Source organism: Ictalurus punctatus, chromosome 18 (genome assembly GCF_001660625.3).
Source record: "Ictalurus punctatus breed USDA103 chromosome 18, Coco_2.0, whole genome shotgun sequence".
Taxonomy (NCBI): domain Eukaryota; kingdom Metazoa; phylum Chordata; class Actinopteri; order Siluriformes; family Ictaluridae; genus Ictalurus; species Ictalurus punctatus.
In genome coordinates, this window is record NC_030433.2 from 21,267,494 (window position 1) to 21,284,361 (window position 16,868).

The following is a 16,868-nucleotide window of genomic DNA, read 5'->3' on the forward strand; positions in this document are numbered from 1 at the left end:
GTTAACCGTGTTAATCTTTAATGCTAAATCTAAAACTACCCTTAAACTTAGTGGGGGTTTGTTTAGTAGTCATATTTGTGGAAAGGAAGCTTTTAGCTACCAGTTTACCATTCTACAGACTGCTAAACCCCCAAACAGTCTCCTCAAAAGACATTTGCTGTGTCTGAATTAATTCCCTAGTCACTCTATAGTGCACTATTTGGCGTGCAGCCACTTTGTAGTGTTGTCCAAGTTCAAGGTCATTTCTAACTTTTATCTAGTGACTGATGATGTCATTTCTGGAGCACTCACTATTAAGTGTTGTCTGAATTCTGCCCAGTGTTACTTGTGTTCCCTGTACAGTGCTCGATGTAGAACAGACTATATAGAAAACATTGAGGGAGGGAGCGATTTCAGACACAATGATTGTTTGACTCAGTAACAGAATGATACCTTTAGAAATACAAATAACATTCGTATTATATTCTCATCTGAATTCGCGATGTGTCATTTGCAAACGAGTCGGCTCCTCGAGAGCCGACTCACATGTATGAGCCATTTATCCCTTTTTGATAAATGAGAAAATGTTGCAAAAATATATGGTTTTAAAAAATGGCAACAAGTCGTTCAGGAGCCAAAAGGGTCGGCGATAGAGGGTGAGCTGAGCCAAACAAGCTGACCCGCTGAAAAAAGCTGGACTTCCAGAAGGCAGTGGTGGATTGGTGGTTAAGACTCTGAGTTACTGCTTGGAAGGTCAGGGGTTCAAGCCCCAGCACTGCTAAGCTACCACTGATGGGCCCTTGGGCAAGGCCCTTACCCCTCTCTACTCCAGGGGCACTGTATCATGGCTGACTCCACCCTTCTAACATGCTGAGATATGTGAAGAAAAAAGCATTTCGCTGTACTGTAATGTATATGTGACCAATAAAGTCTCTTTCCCATTACTAATCTGAATCATTTATAATTCCATCTTTAAACTTTAGGCCACTCTTCCTGTCTGAGTCTAATGCTGTTGCTACCAAGCTATGTGTAAAGAAATAAATTGGTTTGGTTTCAAGATAGAGCTATGGCTGCTTTTAGCTTTGCAATGTCCTTTTGTCCCTGTTTATAGATACCAGTGTGTCATACAGAGTCAGAAATATCTCTTGGCTGATCGTTAATATTTTCGGTAGTTAGTAAAAATGTAAAAGCAACTTGCACGGCATTTCTTTATCTTTCTGAAAATCCACACCTCCATTTAAACCTTGACAGAATAATGATCTCGATGAACAGCGTGGTAATGCCATAAAGTTACCACAGCCGACATTCATTTTAGCGCACTCGGTTAACCTCAGTCTCTGACCTCAACACATTGTATATTACCCACTGAATATCTGTCCTTCACAGTTGTTTTTGCATTGATATTGCGCACTGTGATTCAGAACACTATTTTCAATAGATCGATTTAAAAAATTGCTTTTGAAATACAAATACTGATTCATCATTTATATGTAAATTGTATGCAAATGCTGTTTTGTTCTGTGTTTTCATAAAACAGAAATTACTGTGAGGTGACTTCACTGTAAAACCGGATAAGTTCATTTAACTCAAAACACCTGAGGAAACTAATTACCTCAAAATTTTTAAGTTGATAAATCAATCTCTTTAAGCCGAATACACTTAAATATAACAAAAATTTAACTCAATTAACTCTATTTACGTGTATTTGGCTTAAAGAAATTGATTTATCAACTTTAAAAAAAAACCTGAGTTAATTAGTTTCCTAAATTTTTTTTGAGTTAAACGAACTTATTTTACAGTGTTCATGTAAAATGACACTATCACCAATCTGGATAGATTTAACTAAAAAAAATTGAGGAAACTATTTACCTCAAAATTTTTACGTTGATAAATCAATTTCTTTAAGCCAAATACACTTAAATAGAACAGGTTTAAGTAAAATTTTTGTTATATTTAAATTAATTTGGCTTAAAGAAATTGATTTATCAACTTAAAAATTTTGAGGTAATTAGGTTTTTTTTTTAGTTAAATGAACTTATCCGGTTTTACAGTGTATGTAAAAATCATTAGCCTTGGCATCTTCTTGTATTATAAAAGAATAAGAAACACTGTGCATGCATGTTGATTTGATTTGATTTGACTTGACTTGATCGACTTTCATCGTTAACAGTGTAGCCTAAACAGCTACATTGAAGCTGGAAATTGATTATGTAGCCTGTACTGTACATGGCTGTTAACTGAAGTGTGGTTTGGTTTGAAATGAAATAGCAAAAAATAGAGATGTCTTTATGTTTTGCTTTTAACTATCGAAAATAGTCAAATTCTTACTAAAATAGTAGGATACATTTTTTAATTACTTGTAAAAGGTCAGCCATTAAAAACAAGTGCTCATACAACCTACACACAAAATGCTGTTCTCACTGCCCTCTTTCTTCATTGGGTCGTTTCACGCTTTTGACATTTGTTCCAGGGTTTCCGCGGGTCCTTAAAAAGTCTTCAAATGTCTTGAATTAGAGACATTGAGGCAGTGGTGGCTCAGTGGTTAAAGGCTCTGGGTTACTGATCAGAAGGGCAGGAGTTCAAACCCCAGCACTGCCAAGCTACCACTGTTGGGCCCTTAACCCTCAGTTGTATAAAAATGCCATAAATGTAAATCCATGTTTCAAAGGTCTTAAGAATGCAACCAAGCAGAAACCATTAAAAAAAATTAAGATTTTATTTTCGTTCATGCTTTTTGTAATGATAAAACCGTGTCATTGGGTTGCACTCAGAGTGTGTGTGCGGCCCATCTGTGTTTTAGAGCGGCTCGGCTCACAGTAAATGGCGCTACCACACCAATTCATCTCCGTCTGTGCTGTGAGATTGAGTCGCTTAGAACATGAATTTAGACGCAACATGCACCAAATTCGCCTGGGTTTTAAGTTAGCGTAATCTGAAACATTTCTGTGGGCAGAGGTTTACAGCATTTCACCTGATTTTCCGCTCTTGGAAAGTCATGGAAAGGAAATACTGGATTTTTTTATTATTATTATTATTATTATTATTTCTTTCACTGTTGGAGCAAACGGTAACGCAAAAAGGATATTTACTACAGTCTCTCATCTACATCTATAGAAGTTTACCCTGCTACAGTTGCTATACTTAAACCCAGAAATGGATGTGTATGCATATACACAATCCTTTGTAGCTGATGTATCGTGTAGCACGATTGAAGTGACGTGCGGATCTTAAAATGTTTTGGAAATGTCTTGAATATGGTATTAAAAAGTATTCAATTTGAAGGGCTGATACCTGCAGATGCCCTGCTGTTCATTGCTTAATCCATTGCAATTGAAACAAAATACTACGCACAATAAGCATAAAAAAGACCTGTATGACCTGTATGAGTCATTTTTCTGGCAATTGATAAGCTAAGTGCACACCTGCTGTAAGGACACGCATGTACACGTGCACATTGTTAGTAAAAACACAATCACAAAGGAATGCAAAGGTTTTCAGTTCACAGAGTAGCTGAGTGAAGCAGGAAACAGGTGACACAGAAGCCGACCGTGCAAACAACACCTGACAAACACACCAACATGAGCTTTATAAACCTCCCGTTCTGGATTTAGTCCATCCTTGCTGTTATAATAACCTCCAATCTTCTGGGAAGGCTTTCAACTAGGTTTTGGAGCATGGCTGTGGAACTTTGTGCCCATTCAGCCACACAAGCATTAGTGAGGTCGAGCACTGATGTCAGGCGAGGAAGCCTGGTACACAGTAGGTGTTCCAGTTCATACCAATGGTGTTCAGTGGGGTTGAGGTCATGTGGCCTATGTGCAGGCCACTGTGCACCAAACTTATTAAACCATGTCTTCATGGGCACTGGTATTGTCACACAGGAACAGGTTTGGCCTAATCCCTGTAGTTTCAATGAAGGGAAATGTTAATACTCCGGCATACAAACACATTCTATAGAATTGTGTGCTTCTACCTTTGTGGCAACAATTTGAGGAAGGCCAAACATCACATATGGGTGTGATGGTCAGGTGTGCACATACTTTTGGCTATATAGTGTAGGTTACTGAGCCCAGTATTGCTGTAAAAACCATCTGCAATGCACCAGTATTTTGTGAAACTTTTTAGTATTAAAAAAAAACAACCCGAAAAACATCAGACTTAACAGGTACGCATTTTGTAATCCTCACCATACCTAATTGGCTAGCAACAAACTTCAATAAACTCCAGCATTCTGTGGGCTGTGTTCAATTCTGGATTCTGATCAGCCAGAAGTTGTTGATTCATTTCCTATAACAGCAGTGGAGCTACAAATCACAGGTTTATATTAATGCACCGGTTCTAACACATGATCCTTTCTACTGTAGCTTATGCACAAGTAACTTATAGGACAGCTATAAGTAGAACTTACGCAAGGAGTTATGTACGTCACGCCACATAATCTAACACTAATAGTAGTGTTATTTATTAAAGAAAAAAGTATAATAATTGATGTGGTGAAGTTTTCTTTATTTAACATTTATCGAAGGATAAAACAACCATCAAAGACACACAACACAAGTCCTGGATAGAGTTCATTTTTATTTAAAAAAAAAATTAAAGTTGGTGGATTTTTTGGGAGTCGTATGGATTTGTCGTGCTGGAATGAGGAACGTCAGAAGTATATAAAAATATATATATTGACCCTTGTTCATAATTCAAAGCAGAATCCTTCACCTAGGACACATACTCAGGGTCTCATCTTAGGCAGCTTGGGACTTGGGTTGGGTTCAGAGGTGTTGGAGATGTAAAATCAAGCTTAGTTAGCTTAGCTAGCAAGGTTTTTCACCGAAATGTCATAGATTTGCTTTTGACATGCCCTTAAACCTATTTTACAAGGATAGAAACACTACAAGTCTATCTAATAGCGCGTTAATAACACTTGGGTGATAAAATATTGAAACCAAAGAGGATAGAAAAGGTTGATTTTTGTACAAATAATAATAATAATAATAATAATAATAATAATAATAATAATACAACCAATAAAACATCAAATCAGGCTCTGAATAAAGTTAGGAATAAAACACTCGAAGATGTGACGTTATAGGAGAATGGTGCTATGGTATAACACAATTTAAACTAATTTAATATAATTCTGTTTAATCTGGTGTATAGTATAAAGTCTCAGATCTGCGACTTTTAAATTCTGTCTATTAATTATACACACTGCACTTCCTGAGAACCAGAAACAAAACTAGACATCAAAGAATTATCAGAGCATTCGTTTTTCTCTGGTTCTGTTCCCCCTGTACAGGACACGCCTGGCTGCTCCGACATCTGCTACCCCAGGCATCTCACTCAAGATTAAAAAAGTGCTTCGAAGCCCTTCAGGGATACGTTTAGTGCTTGAAAGATCATTTTAGCACAGACTTTTGTTTGGAAAAAAATGAAATATTGTCACATTTTAAAAGGTGTAAGAAAATGCACCTTCTAAATCAAATTCTAGACAGTGATTTCATGAAGATGATGGGAAAGAGTCCTCCCCTGGCAAAAATTGACATCTTAGCTAGCCCAGACATTTTGAATGTAATGGGGGTTCGTTTGTGTTTGTGTGCCCTGCGATGGATTGGCACCCTATCCAGAGTGTACCCTGCCTTGTGCCCGATGCTCCCTGGGATAGGCTCCAGGTTTCCCCGTGACCCTGAAGAAGGAGTAAGCGGTATAGAAGATGGATGGATATTTATGGAAGAGACACTATTTATTATTTATGATTATCTCAAGATCAAAAGGCAAAAGCCATGAGTTTGAGGCAATAGAAAGGGAAAGTAAAATATATATGCCCCTACTGGATTTCTGTAGAATCCTGTAGAAGCATTTTCATATCACCTTCAACTCAAACAGAGTCCATGTTCATACTCAACAAACTGTTCACCATGATTTCATTAAGGCAGCCTGAAATCTGTTAGATAGTTGAGTGCAAAAGTTCATCCTTAGCGCACAAAATTAAACGCACCCTTAGCATGAAATTAAGATGATAAAGAAATATAATAAGTCAACAAGATATTTATTTAGGATTTCTAGTTTGGATTTCACAGAAGTTGTTTTATTATTTTAAGAATTGGTCAAAAGTTTGGATACGAATGAATATATAAATATAATATATAAATATTTAAATGTTTACCCACACTGAAAGAATTTCAGTAGTTTCTATAATACAATAATGTGTTCGAACCAGCACAATACAATACTAAGTACTAAAGATGTTTTCTAATTTGATATTGTTGCCAAGCTGGTATTCTGGGAAAATGTTTACAGTACTTCAGACTAAATGATACTGTGCAGCAAGATGCCTTGATACGGTATTATTGACTATACTGAAATCCAGACATTCAAAAAATTGACCTAAAAGAACAGAGAACAGAGTAAATAATCCACCTCGTTCATGTTCATTAAAGTCTTGACTGTATTTCACATGCGCCATCTGAGTCACTGCTGACAACTTGTTATAGATTAAATATATCACCCCAAATAAAGATCAAATCTAGGGGGTGTGTCACTCTGTGTAATCACCTGGCACAACCCATCATTGATAGGCTGCATGAATGTACAGTTTGGGATAGAAAGAAATCAGCACCAGCCTCGCTTCGTCATACAGTATCGTATAGTGTGTTTTGCTTACAACCACTGGTGGTGCTGTTGAGCTCATTTCCACAAAAGTCCACAATAATCTGCATTGGGACATTTCTGACTGCAAATGATCTTAGGTGGATTCCAGCAATGAAACGTTATATTGCGGTCTTTTTATATTTGACAGACAGGGGGCTTAGCCCTGCTAGTTCATTTATACAAGCTGATCCTGGTTTTGCGTTTTTTTTTACCAGCTTCAGCATCTTTTATATACGTAACTCTGACCAGCTTTTGAATTCAGTTTTGTACTTTAGTTGTACCATTATATTGTTGATTTTGCCTTATGTTTTGGATTGTTGCTCTATTGCAGAATACCCCCACGTTTCGTTTTTCAAATTCGATTGTTTTGTAAATTGTACGGTAGAGATACATTTCTCAAACTTCCATTTAAAGACCGTACGATTTTCCCGCTTACGTTAAAGGTAGAGTAGACTTGAGACAGGTTTTGTGTCTGAAGTTTGCTCCTTCAGTTTTACACTTGTGATGAAATCTTTTGCGCGTCGTGCAAACTGTTCAATCATCAAACGGTGTCCCGGTTGTTCGGTGTCTCATACAGACTTGCTTATATGGATTCTAGCACCGCATGACACACTGTTGCGTAGCTCAACACTGTAGTAGCGGCCATCTTGGATCCTACGCTCTCACTCCTCACGCTCTGCTAAGCATTTCTATGATTTTCACAAGCTTAGCACAAGCCATTGCTGTTCTAAGATGGTGTCAGCGTGTGTGACTGTGTATGTGGTGGGATAATCACAGTGGATGGAAACACATAATGTTGAGCGTTAATATTCGAAGGACCTCATGCAAGTTCTCGCACCATGACAACATTAGCATAGTTAGATAGGCTAATCAATTAATCAAGGTCTTGCCTGGCTACTCTGATAACTGGTGTCAGACTAACGATGAAAAAGTCCATGGCTTTAAATTGCTTTCGTTTCCTGTGTGTTGAGTGCCTGCATGTGTGTGAGACTGCTAATTAGTACAGCGGTGACATTCCTAACACACCCCGCCCTCAGAGCTCTGTCTGCTCGCATAGTGGAGTGCTGCCGTGATAAATGCTAGTCTGACAGATCAATCCAGTTGGAGCATACCAGACGCCGTGGACAACTTCCGTCAGTCACATGCACCCAGAACATCAGGCTTTATCTCGGTAGTGAAGATCTGAAAAGCATGTACACTGAGCAGCTCTGCTTTTGTTTAGGCATTGATGGTGAAGCAAAAGAAGTCTCTGAAGGATCGTGCATAGACTCTAACATTGGACCTGCAAACAAAGAGCTGCAGGTGGATGTTTAGGTAGTAATCACACATGCACAAACATACACACACATACATATATGTATATATGTATATATATATATATATATATATATGCAGAGTTTGTGGATATTGCTGAGATATACCGTGATAAAAGAGGATCAACCAAACAATAGAGCGTGTCAAAGGTTCCCTGTTGCCTTTAGAGCAGCTGAATACATAAAGCATGCAAACAGAACAGAGGTGTACGTCGCGCTGCTCACACTGCAGCCTCGGATGTAAATGACATCAGCTTCAAAAGCATAAAGCATGCTCTCGAGTCTCAGAAGAGCCGAGGGCTTACTTAACCAATGATCTCCAAGTCCCCACTGACCCCCCTCCTCCTCCTCCTCCTCCTCCTGCATCTCCTCCTGCATCTCCTGGCTGAATGAATCTCGGACTAATGCAGCTGCAGCACGATCTGCAAACCAGTCTGTGTGTGTCTGGTTAATGCGTCTGTGCGGTGCCTCCTCAGATTTCGCAGAGATAATGGAAGAAAGCCGAAGGCTCTTTACCTTGCGCCTGCGGTCCTTCGAGCGGTTCCTCTTCTTGATCTTCTCCTCCTCTTTCTCCCTCAGCTCCTGGGCCGCAGCCTCGGCTAGGTCCTTGTTTTTGCGGAGTTGCTTGGCGGCTTGCGCCATGGTGCCGCTGTGCCCGTATGCCTCAGTGTCCTCGTGCCAGTCCTTGGGCCAGTGCCTGCACCAGTTCCTGCAGGTGCCAGTGCGGGGGTGGTGGCGGCGCTAAGCCCCTGGGAGGGAGCGCCGTGCGAGGTAGCTGGTCCCAGGCAGCACACCGCAAAAAAAAGAGCTGCTGCTGATGCTGCCGTTGCTGCCGATTCTTGCCTCTCATCCGCACAGGAGCCTTCCCCTCCCCCTCCTCTCTCTCTCTCTCTCTCTCTCTCTCTCCCTTTCTCTTGATCAGCACACACCAGTCAGTCACGCAGTCTCAGGCTCAACACTGTGAGGATGAATACTGCAGCAGCGCTCTCTCTCAGTCTCTCTCGCTCTCGCTCTATCCCTCATTCCTTCCATTTGTCAGCATTCCTTCATGCACAGCTCCAGAATACATACACACTGTATGCACTTGATGTGCACCCAGATCTATTCAGCTTATTTTTATTTCACAGCTTTCCTATGATTAGCAACAAGATGCATTTTAAATGTCCATTTTTATACTGCAACCCTTTACATTCCAGCCTTAAATTGGCTTTACACTGTACGGTGTACAGTCTGACACCGACTTAATATTAAAAAGACATGTTTAAAAAACATAATAAAAGATTTCTTTGGTCGTGAGTTGAGATTAGCGGTCTTAGCGTAATGCATAACACGACATGTTCAACGGTGGCCGATTTAGTGCCCCAACAGCGACAACAAAATTCTGGCAGTGGAAGACATTTTTAATTCAAATCTCAGAGTTTGAGCAGTGCTACGATGCTCATGTAAAAGCCACCACTATGAGGATGGCTTAGGATGATGCAAAACTCATGGGACAGCTACAGGTACAGTAGTGGTGGTGAAATGAGGAAACGTAAAATGAAACATGCTAATGGACAGAAGAAATATCTTTATTCCCTTCAGCTCACTTTGAGGAATGTTTGTGTGTACGCGAGCCCGATTTCTGCACAAGCCTGGATCAATCTGATTGATGACCTAATCAAAACGTAGTCATTTTCTTTATTACAGATCTATCATTATGGGATCTTCATCATATAATCTGACATGGAGAACATGTTATCACACAGAGTGCTTTAGAATTCGGCCAGGACTGTATTCTGACATATCATCTCGTACAGTGTGATAAATAATAATCTTGCGGAGGGGGGATACGCTGATATCACCAGCTTTATTCACGTTTCCAGCAAATCCTCAGCCTAACACCCCACAGCCTGAAATTCAAAAATGGCCCACTGACACCACGCAGTGAAATGGAGGCCAAGCAACACGAAGAAATGCCTACAGGATCAATTTTCCCATCTCAATTCCACACACGCCAGCTTCAAAAGAAAGGGCTCAGAAGCAATAACCGTCCCCGTTTTTATCATTTCCCTTACTCCCTAATGTTTATAGCTCATAACGAATGCCTTAATAACAGGCCTGCTGAATATAGCACTGTAAGGACATGTACCTGATGAGGAATTAAAGCTATTAAGTCTGGATCTCCAGCAACATGCTCAAGAGACGCAGCAGTGCAAACGTGTTTCCCACTGCGATAGATCTGTGGGGTCACATGACCTGCAACAGATCATCTTTATTTGTGGTCGTGAGGGCATTGAGCCTCGATGACACAGAGTCGATCGGTAATGTTCACAATAAACCGTTCTCTTCTTAACGAAACCGCGCTCATACCGATGTTTGAAGTTACGAGCTACAAGGGGGTGTCAGCTGAGTAACAAAAGTAACAGAAGTAAATGAATGAATAAATAATAAAAGATTCCACTCACTTGACAAATCGTTTCCTTCCTGGAAAACGTCGTGGCACAAAGATGACGCTCAAGGCGCAGGTGTTACAACCGACTTCACTCGTGATTTAATTTGATATACACTCACCGTCCACTTTAATAGGAAATCCTGTACACCTGTTTGTGCATTTATGCAGTTAACCAGCCAGCCAATCATGTTGCAGCAGCACACATGATTGACAGGTCAAGAGCATCAGTTATTGTTCACATCGAAGATCAGAACGGGGAAAAATGTGACCTCTGTGACTTCAACTATGGCATGCTACCAGATGGGCTGGTTTGAGTATTTCAGAAACTGCTGATCTCCAGGGATTTTCACACACAACAGTCTCTAGAGTTCACACAGAATAGTGCGGGAAAAAAAAAAATCCTGTTAGCAGAGGGTCTGCAGGCTGAAACACAGTTGAAGATGGGAAAAAGACCAGGTGATTTTTTTTTCTTCCTAATCTTCATCTGCTCAGTTTGGGTGAGTCTACCGGGTGCCCACTATAGCCTCAGATTCCTGTTCTTAGCTGATAGGAGTGGAACCCAATGTGGTCTTCTGCTGTTGTAGCTCATCCACCTCAACGTTCAATGTTTTGTTAATGCTGAGATGCTTTTCTGCTCAACACGGTTGTAAAGAGTGATTATTTGAGTTACTACTGTATATCCTTCCTGGCAGATTGATCCAATCTACCCATTTTGCTCTGACCCCTTTTATCAACAAGGCGTTTCCACCCACAGAACTGTCGCTCACTCAACCATTCTGTGGAAACTTTAGAGACTGTGTGAAAATCCCAGGAGATCAGCAGTTTCGGATATACGCAAAACCAGCCCATCTGGCACCAACAACCATGCCACGGTGAAGTCACAAAGGTCAGACTTTTGAGTGAGTGTATATCTTTTAACATGAACATGAAAATGGTATTATGAATAGTTAACAAATATAACTATTATGTTTCTGTTTTTTTTTTGTTTTTTTTAAACTACTTCCTGTTCCTGCAATTCTGACATCATCAGTGGGAACTCATGTGAACAGAAGGTGCTCAACTTTGGATACATATTGCATCTTTAACCTACATCGTCTTTGTGCATAACCATTCCAGCTATTTTTTATTTTTCATTCACAAAAAATATTTTAAAAAACAGTTATACAGATACATATACAGTATACACACAGCTGAGTTGTTAGGATGAGAGAATAACTCCACCTGGTGGGCACTTTCAGACCGTGTGTTTAAGGGCGCTTTCTTCCCCACTGACAGGTGACATGAATAACAATGATCATCTTGTTTCATCGGCATCTGTCAAGGCGTGGGATATATTTATTAAGCAGCAAGTGAATAGTCAGGTCTCAAAGTTGATGCGTTGGAAGCAGGAAAACGAAAGGGCAAGCGAAAGGATCTGAGTGACTTAGACAAGGGCCACATTGTGGTGGCTAGACGACTGTATCAGAGCATGTCCACAATGGCAGGTCTTTGTGGGGTGTACCCAGTATGCAGTGGTTAGTACCTACTAAAACTGGTCCAAGGAAGGACAACCGGTGAACCAGTGACAGGATCATGGGCTCCCAAGGCTCACTGACGCACATGGGGAGTGAAAGCAAGCCCGTCTGGTCCGATCCCACAGAAACTGCATTGCAGCTTGCTACGTATGGGGCTGCGAGCACGCGAGTAAGAGTGCTAACGCCTTGGCGCCAGATACCACAGCAAACCTTCAGAGGTCTTGTGGGGTCCATGCCTCGACGGGTCAGAGCTGTTTTGGTGTCACAGGTGTGACCTACACAATATTAGGATTATGGCTGATCGGTGATAGAATTATGCCTGATTGGTGTGTATATGTGGGTGGACGTCGTGACTGGTGTAAAGTTGAAGCTAAAATGTTTCTCAGACCCTCAAGTGGTTGGCTGCTGTACATTTTTTAACCCCAACCGCTCCCATGTTAATAAACAGGACACGCACCAAACTTACATATTAAGTTACTAGTTCGATTTTGAAGCTAGACTCTATATAGCTACTACCTTCTTCTCATTACAGCTATAAAACCGCTAGACAGTGAATGCCCACAACTCATAAAAATGGTGGTTGCTACAACCAGTCCATTGCTAGTCTGAATACAGGGTCAGTGTAAAATGTGTCATTTTGGTTCATTTATTTTATTTTTTCTTTTCTGATACTAAAAGCAATATATGTATATATCATTTGAAATAAATGTAGAGATACTGGTACATCATTGTCATGGTTACTGTTGCATTATTGTCATGCAGTAGAAAAGATTATACGTAAGGTTAGATACATAATCTCTAAAAAGTTAAAAAGATGACAACATATAAAAAGCATGCTACAAAACAGTGATTTCTGGTTGGATAAGCATATGATTCATTCTTCAATACAAATGTCACTGGACTCCCCAACTACAAAATCTTGGTCCAGTAGTGTAGGGTCGGGGTCCGGTGTGTTAACGACCACTGTGGCGTATTCACTTTCAAGCTTCTTCACATGATCAGAGTCTTTGGCTGCACCGGTAAACTTCACTGTGGCGTACCATAACTCCTCTTCACCTGCCTGAAAGGGCACCGAATTTATAAGGTGTTAAGGAACAATTTGTGTTATCGTCATATTGACTGTAGTAGAAATAAGAGACTGTACTACCACTCGTTTCTGCTCTTTGTCCTCCTTTTGATGAACAGGAACTGTGCGTTCTTGACGATGAACAATAAAAGGAAACAATGTTTATATATGTTGGTGCAAACGTTTGCATGCACCGTGATTTTTTGAATGAAAATAAGAAAAAATGTTCCTCTGTTTTACACTGTATCTACAGAATAGAATTCCAGAATGCTAAAAAACAAAAATGAAAGAAAAGATATGTGGGCATATCCTGCATCATGTAGATAAAACTTAAAGGGGGGGTGGGGGGGTGGGGTTCCACCTCCAGATCTGTAGAAGGCAACGCTCGATACATCGATAATGGTATAACAGAAATACACTGTATGGCCAAAAGTATGTGGACACTTGACCATCACAGTGTTGGCACAATTCAGCAATATTCAGTTTAACTACATGATTACGAATACAATATTGCTTTTAAACAAGAAATTACTATTGAGAGACAAAACATGGACAAATGCTCTGCTTATTTTTGCTCCGCTAGTGGAAATAGGTCCCAAAGAAGCCACATTCTCTTTACAGCACACGTTCTAGCTCGCTAGCTACGTAGCTCACGTTGATTTGTACACTGCTGATAAAGGAGCTTCTGGTAAAACTAGTGACCCATCTACCTTTCCAACCTATCTTCAACTGACAATCTTTCATATCTTAAGCCAAAAGTTGTATTTGTCATGTCTCGAACACCACCGAAACAACCGTTTCACACAAGGAAGTGGAATTTGATGTGGTGAACACAGACAAGGGGAGTGATCCACACAGTGATCCACACGTATTTACACATATAGTACATATAAGCACTCTTGAAACGCCACTTGACCAATCAAATTAGTGGACCAGAACTAACTAAAAAATTTTCAAATACACATACGGGTATGATGTTCAAGTGTCCATAAACTTTTGGCCATATAGTGTATCGGGAAGGATGTGTCAAGGTTTAAAATGTCAGTAAAATGTTCGTACTGAGAAGAGAAGTGCAAAGGGTTGGCGAAGAAGTTATAATTATATTTATATCACATTTAGACAAACAGATGCACACATGTGCATTGATATCATTTTGATTTTTGTTTTTCTATTAATGTCTTAAGTTACGCTCTTTGACCATTTTTGTTACTTGTAAATGTAATATTAAGACATATCTGTGAAACCAAACACACCCCGGGCCCTATTTCCTCCCATTAACGTGCATTAAGTTGCACATGCAAAAAGAGTAATTGTGTGAGTTACTTCATGTTGAAATTAAGGCCAGAAAACAATATGCAAATCGGCTTTATCTTCTTGAAAATCCCGCTCTCTTAAAGACTCTGAGAAGTCAAACTGAAACTAACACCTTTTCATAGAATGCTGATTATAGGCTGTGGGATGCATCAGAAATACAACATGAATACCCTTACATGCAAAACTTTAGGCTGTAATGTCTTGTTGCTCTAAACTAAACTACTCAAGTTGTGCTAGTCTGGATTGCTGGGTTTCTTACCCTTATAGTAATTCAAAAGGAACACTCTATGGCTAAAAATATGTGGACACCTTACATTAACACCGATATGTGTCTTTTGAACACCCCCTTCCAGATTTACTCCCTTATATGCTCTTATAATATCCTCTGAGTGGAGTTTATTATAATAGCACTTATTCTGGGAAGGATTTCCACTAGATGTTAGAGTGCGGCTGTGGGGATTTGCCCGCTCAGCCACAAAAGCATTACTGAAGTCAGGCATTGATGTCAGGTGAGAAGCCCTGGGGTGCAGTCGGTGTTCCAATTCATTCCAAAGCTGTTCACTGGGGTTGAGTTCAGGGTTCTGTGCAGGACACTTGAGTTCTTCTACACCAACCATGTCCTCGCTTTGTGCATTGTCATGCTGGGAACAGGTCTGGGCCCTTTAGTTTCAGTGAGGGGAAAGTGTCATTCTACAGCACACATAGACACTCTATATAAAGGTGTGCTGTCACAGTTTTGTGGCAAACGTTTGGGCAAGACCCACATATGGGTGTGAAGGTGAGGTGTCCATACACTTTTGGCAGAGTACGTATTGTGTACTAATCCCTAAAAGGCGATTCATAAATTCCTCGTTGTTCTCTAATCTTAGAACACAATATAGCAACAGTGAGATGTGAGTTCCATACCTTTTCTGCACGTAACAAAAACACACGTTATGCATTGACAAACCAAAGCGAGGACGATCAGGATGCCCATCACAGACAGTCCAATGATAAATCCAGCGCATGAATCCAGTCTAAAACCTGTAAGAATCCCAATGGCAATCGTTATCTATTTTTGTTTTCCAGGCTTGTGTACTTACATAACACTGATAAAACACAGTTTATATACAGAAGACTATACGATTCTTACATTTTGTCGCCACTGTTGCAGTTGAGCAGGCACTGGTGCAGTTGCAGCAATCATCGCCACCTCCACATAAGTGAAATGAAACCACTCATTAAGAAAAGCATACTCAATCAACAACCATGTGTTTGCTTGTTTAGTTTTGCACTGGAAACACAAGGAAATCTGTTTTCATAATCAGTATTCAGTAACTGCTTTATCGTAGTCAGGGCTGAGGTGGACCTGGAGCCAGTCCTTGCAACACTGGGAGAATTCACCCCAGATGGGACACCAATCCATCGCATAGCACCATGTGTACACGCATTCACAAACTCATTTAATTCACCTAACTGCATGTTTTTGGACAGTGGGAGGAAACCAGAGAACCTGGAGCAACCCACACAGACATGGATACAGATAACGATTAAAATTATGTGTGCTACTCTTAACAGTTTAAGATCTTTGAAGCAAGATGCATATGCAACTGCACAGATTGATCGTGTTTTATTTTTTTTCTTGGCACAAAATAGGTTTTTCACAAACATCACCAGCAAGAGTGGGCACTAGTGTTTCAAACTGGATCGATGCACTCGTATATGGATATAATAAGTCACCGTTGCATACTTGCAACCAGTTAGAGAAAACAAGCACGTTATAATTTAGCACAGTTCGTTATAACGCTCCATCTTAAGCCAAAGTTCAAAGCTTGAATTGAACCAGAAAGCAGGATGTGACTACTGACCGTCACTGAAGTGAGATTACGTATGTTAATCGTGTCTTTCGAATAAATGATATGAAGTTTTGGGGGAATATTTACAGGAAATGATTTGGCTAGATGGACTTCAATGACCTGATTTCTACAGTAGTTTCATAGTCCCAGTGCAAAACGCACTTGAATGATGTTTGAAGTAAGGCGGAAATCATGTACATTTGGTAATCCGTATGAAAAATACAAATACGTTTGCCTTTCATCATGGGTTGAGTAACACACGAAACGATAACTGTGAAAGACTATTACATTTGGATGATAAAATTTAGTAGCTTCAGTACGTAGTACGACAGTCAGCTCCACTGAAATATAATATATTTAATATACATACGATACAACATTCATTATCTATATACAGTAGAAGGCAGGTGCGAAATTTTGAACGGATATCATTTAGATTTTTATTCACTGTTAATATTTTACTCGTGATAAGGAGTAAACGTACGTGAAACCAAAATGTCTCGGTAAATGTTGCTGTAAAAGATTTATTTTTGTTTGTGCCATCAAATTAACAACCCAAATTATTTGGAATCTGTTGCTATCTAAGTGTATTCGATAAACCGATGCAATGAAGGAAAATAAGGAAGATATTTCACACTTACATAAAATGAGCATCAGATTGCACATGGCTGAGAGTTTCAGGTAGTTCAGCAGCACCACAAGAACCTTGTATGTAAACCAGCGAACAGGAGAAGTGATACAGGAAGTATGAAAATAAATGTTATATTCGGC

At 39.9% G+C, this 16,868-nt stretch overlaps 1 protein-coding gene across 1 annotated transcript in view; it reads right to left on the minus strand.

Moving 5' to 3' along the window:
* The window catches only part of ank1b (ankyrin 1, erythrocytic b), an 82,540-nt gene extending 73,746 nt beyond the window's left edge, over nucleotides 1-8,794 (minus strand). The window contains exon 1 of the mRNA XM_047161730.2: nucleotides 8,454-8,794. Within this exon, the coding sequence (XP_047017686.1) occupies nucleotides 8,454-8,579 (126 nt within the window). The 5' untranslated portion in view covers nucleotides 8,580-8,794. The remainder of the gene's footprint in view (nucleotides 1-8,453) is intronic.
* Between the last annotated feature and the right edge of the window lie 8,074 nt (nucleotides 8,795-16,868).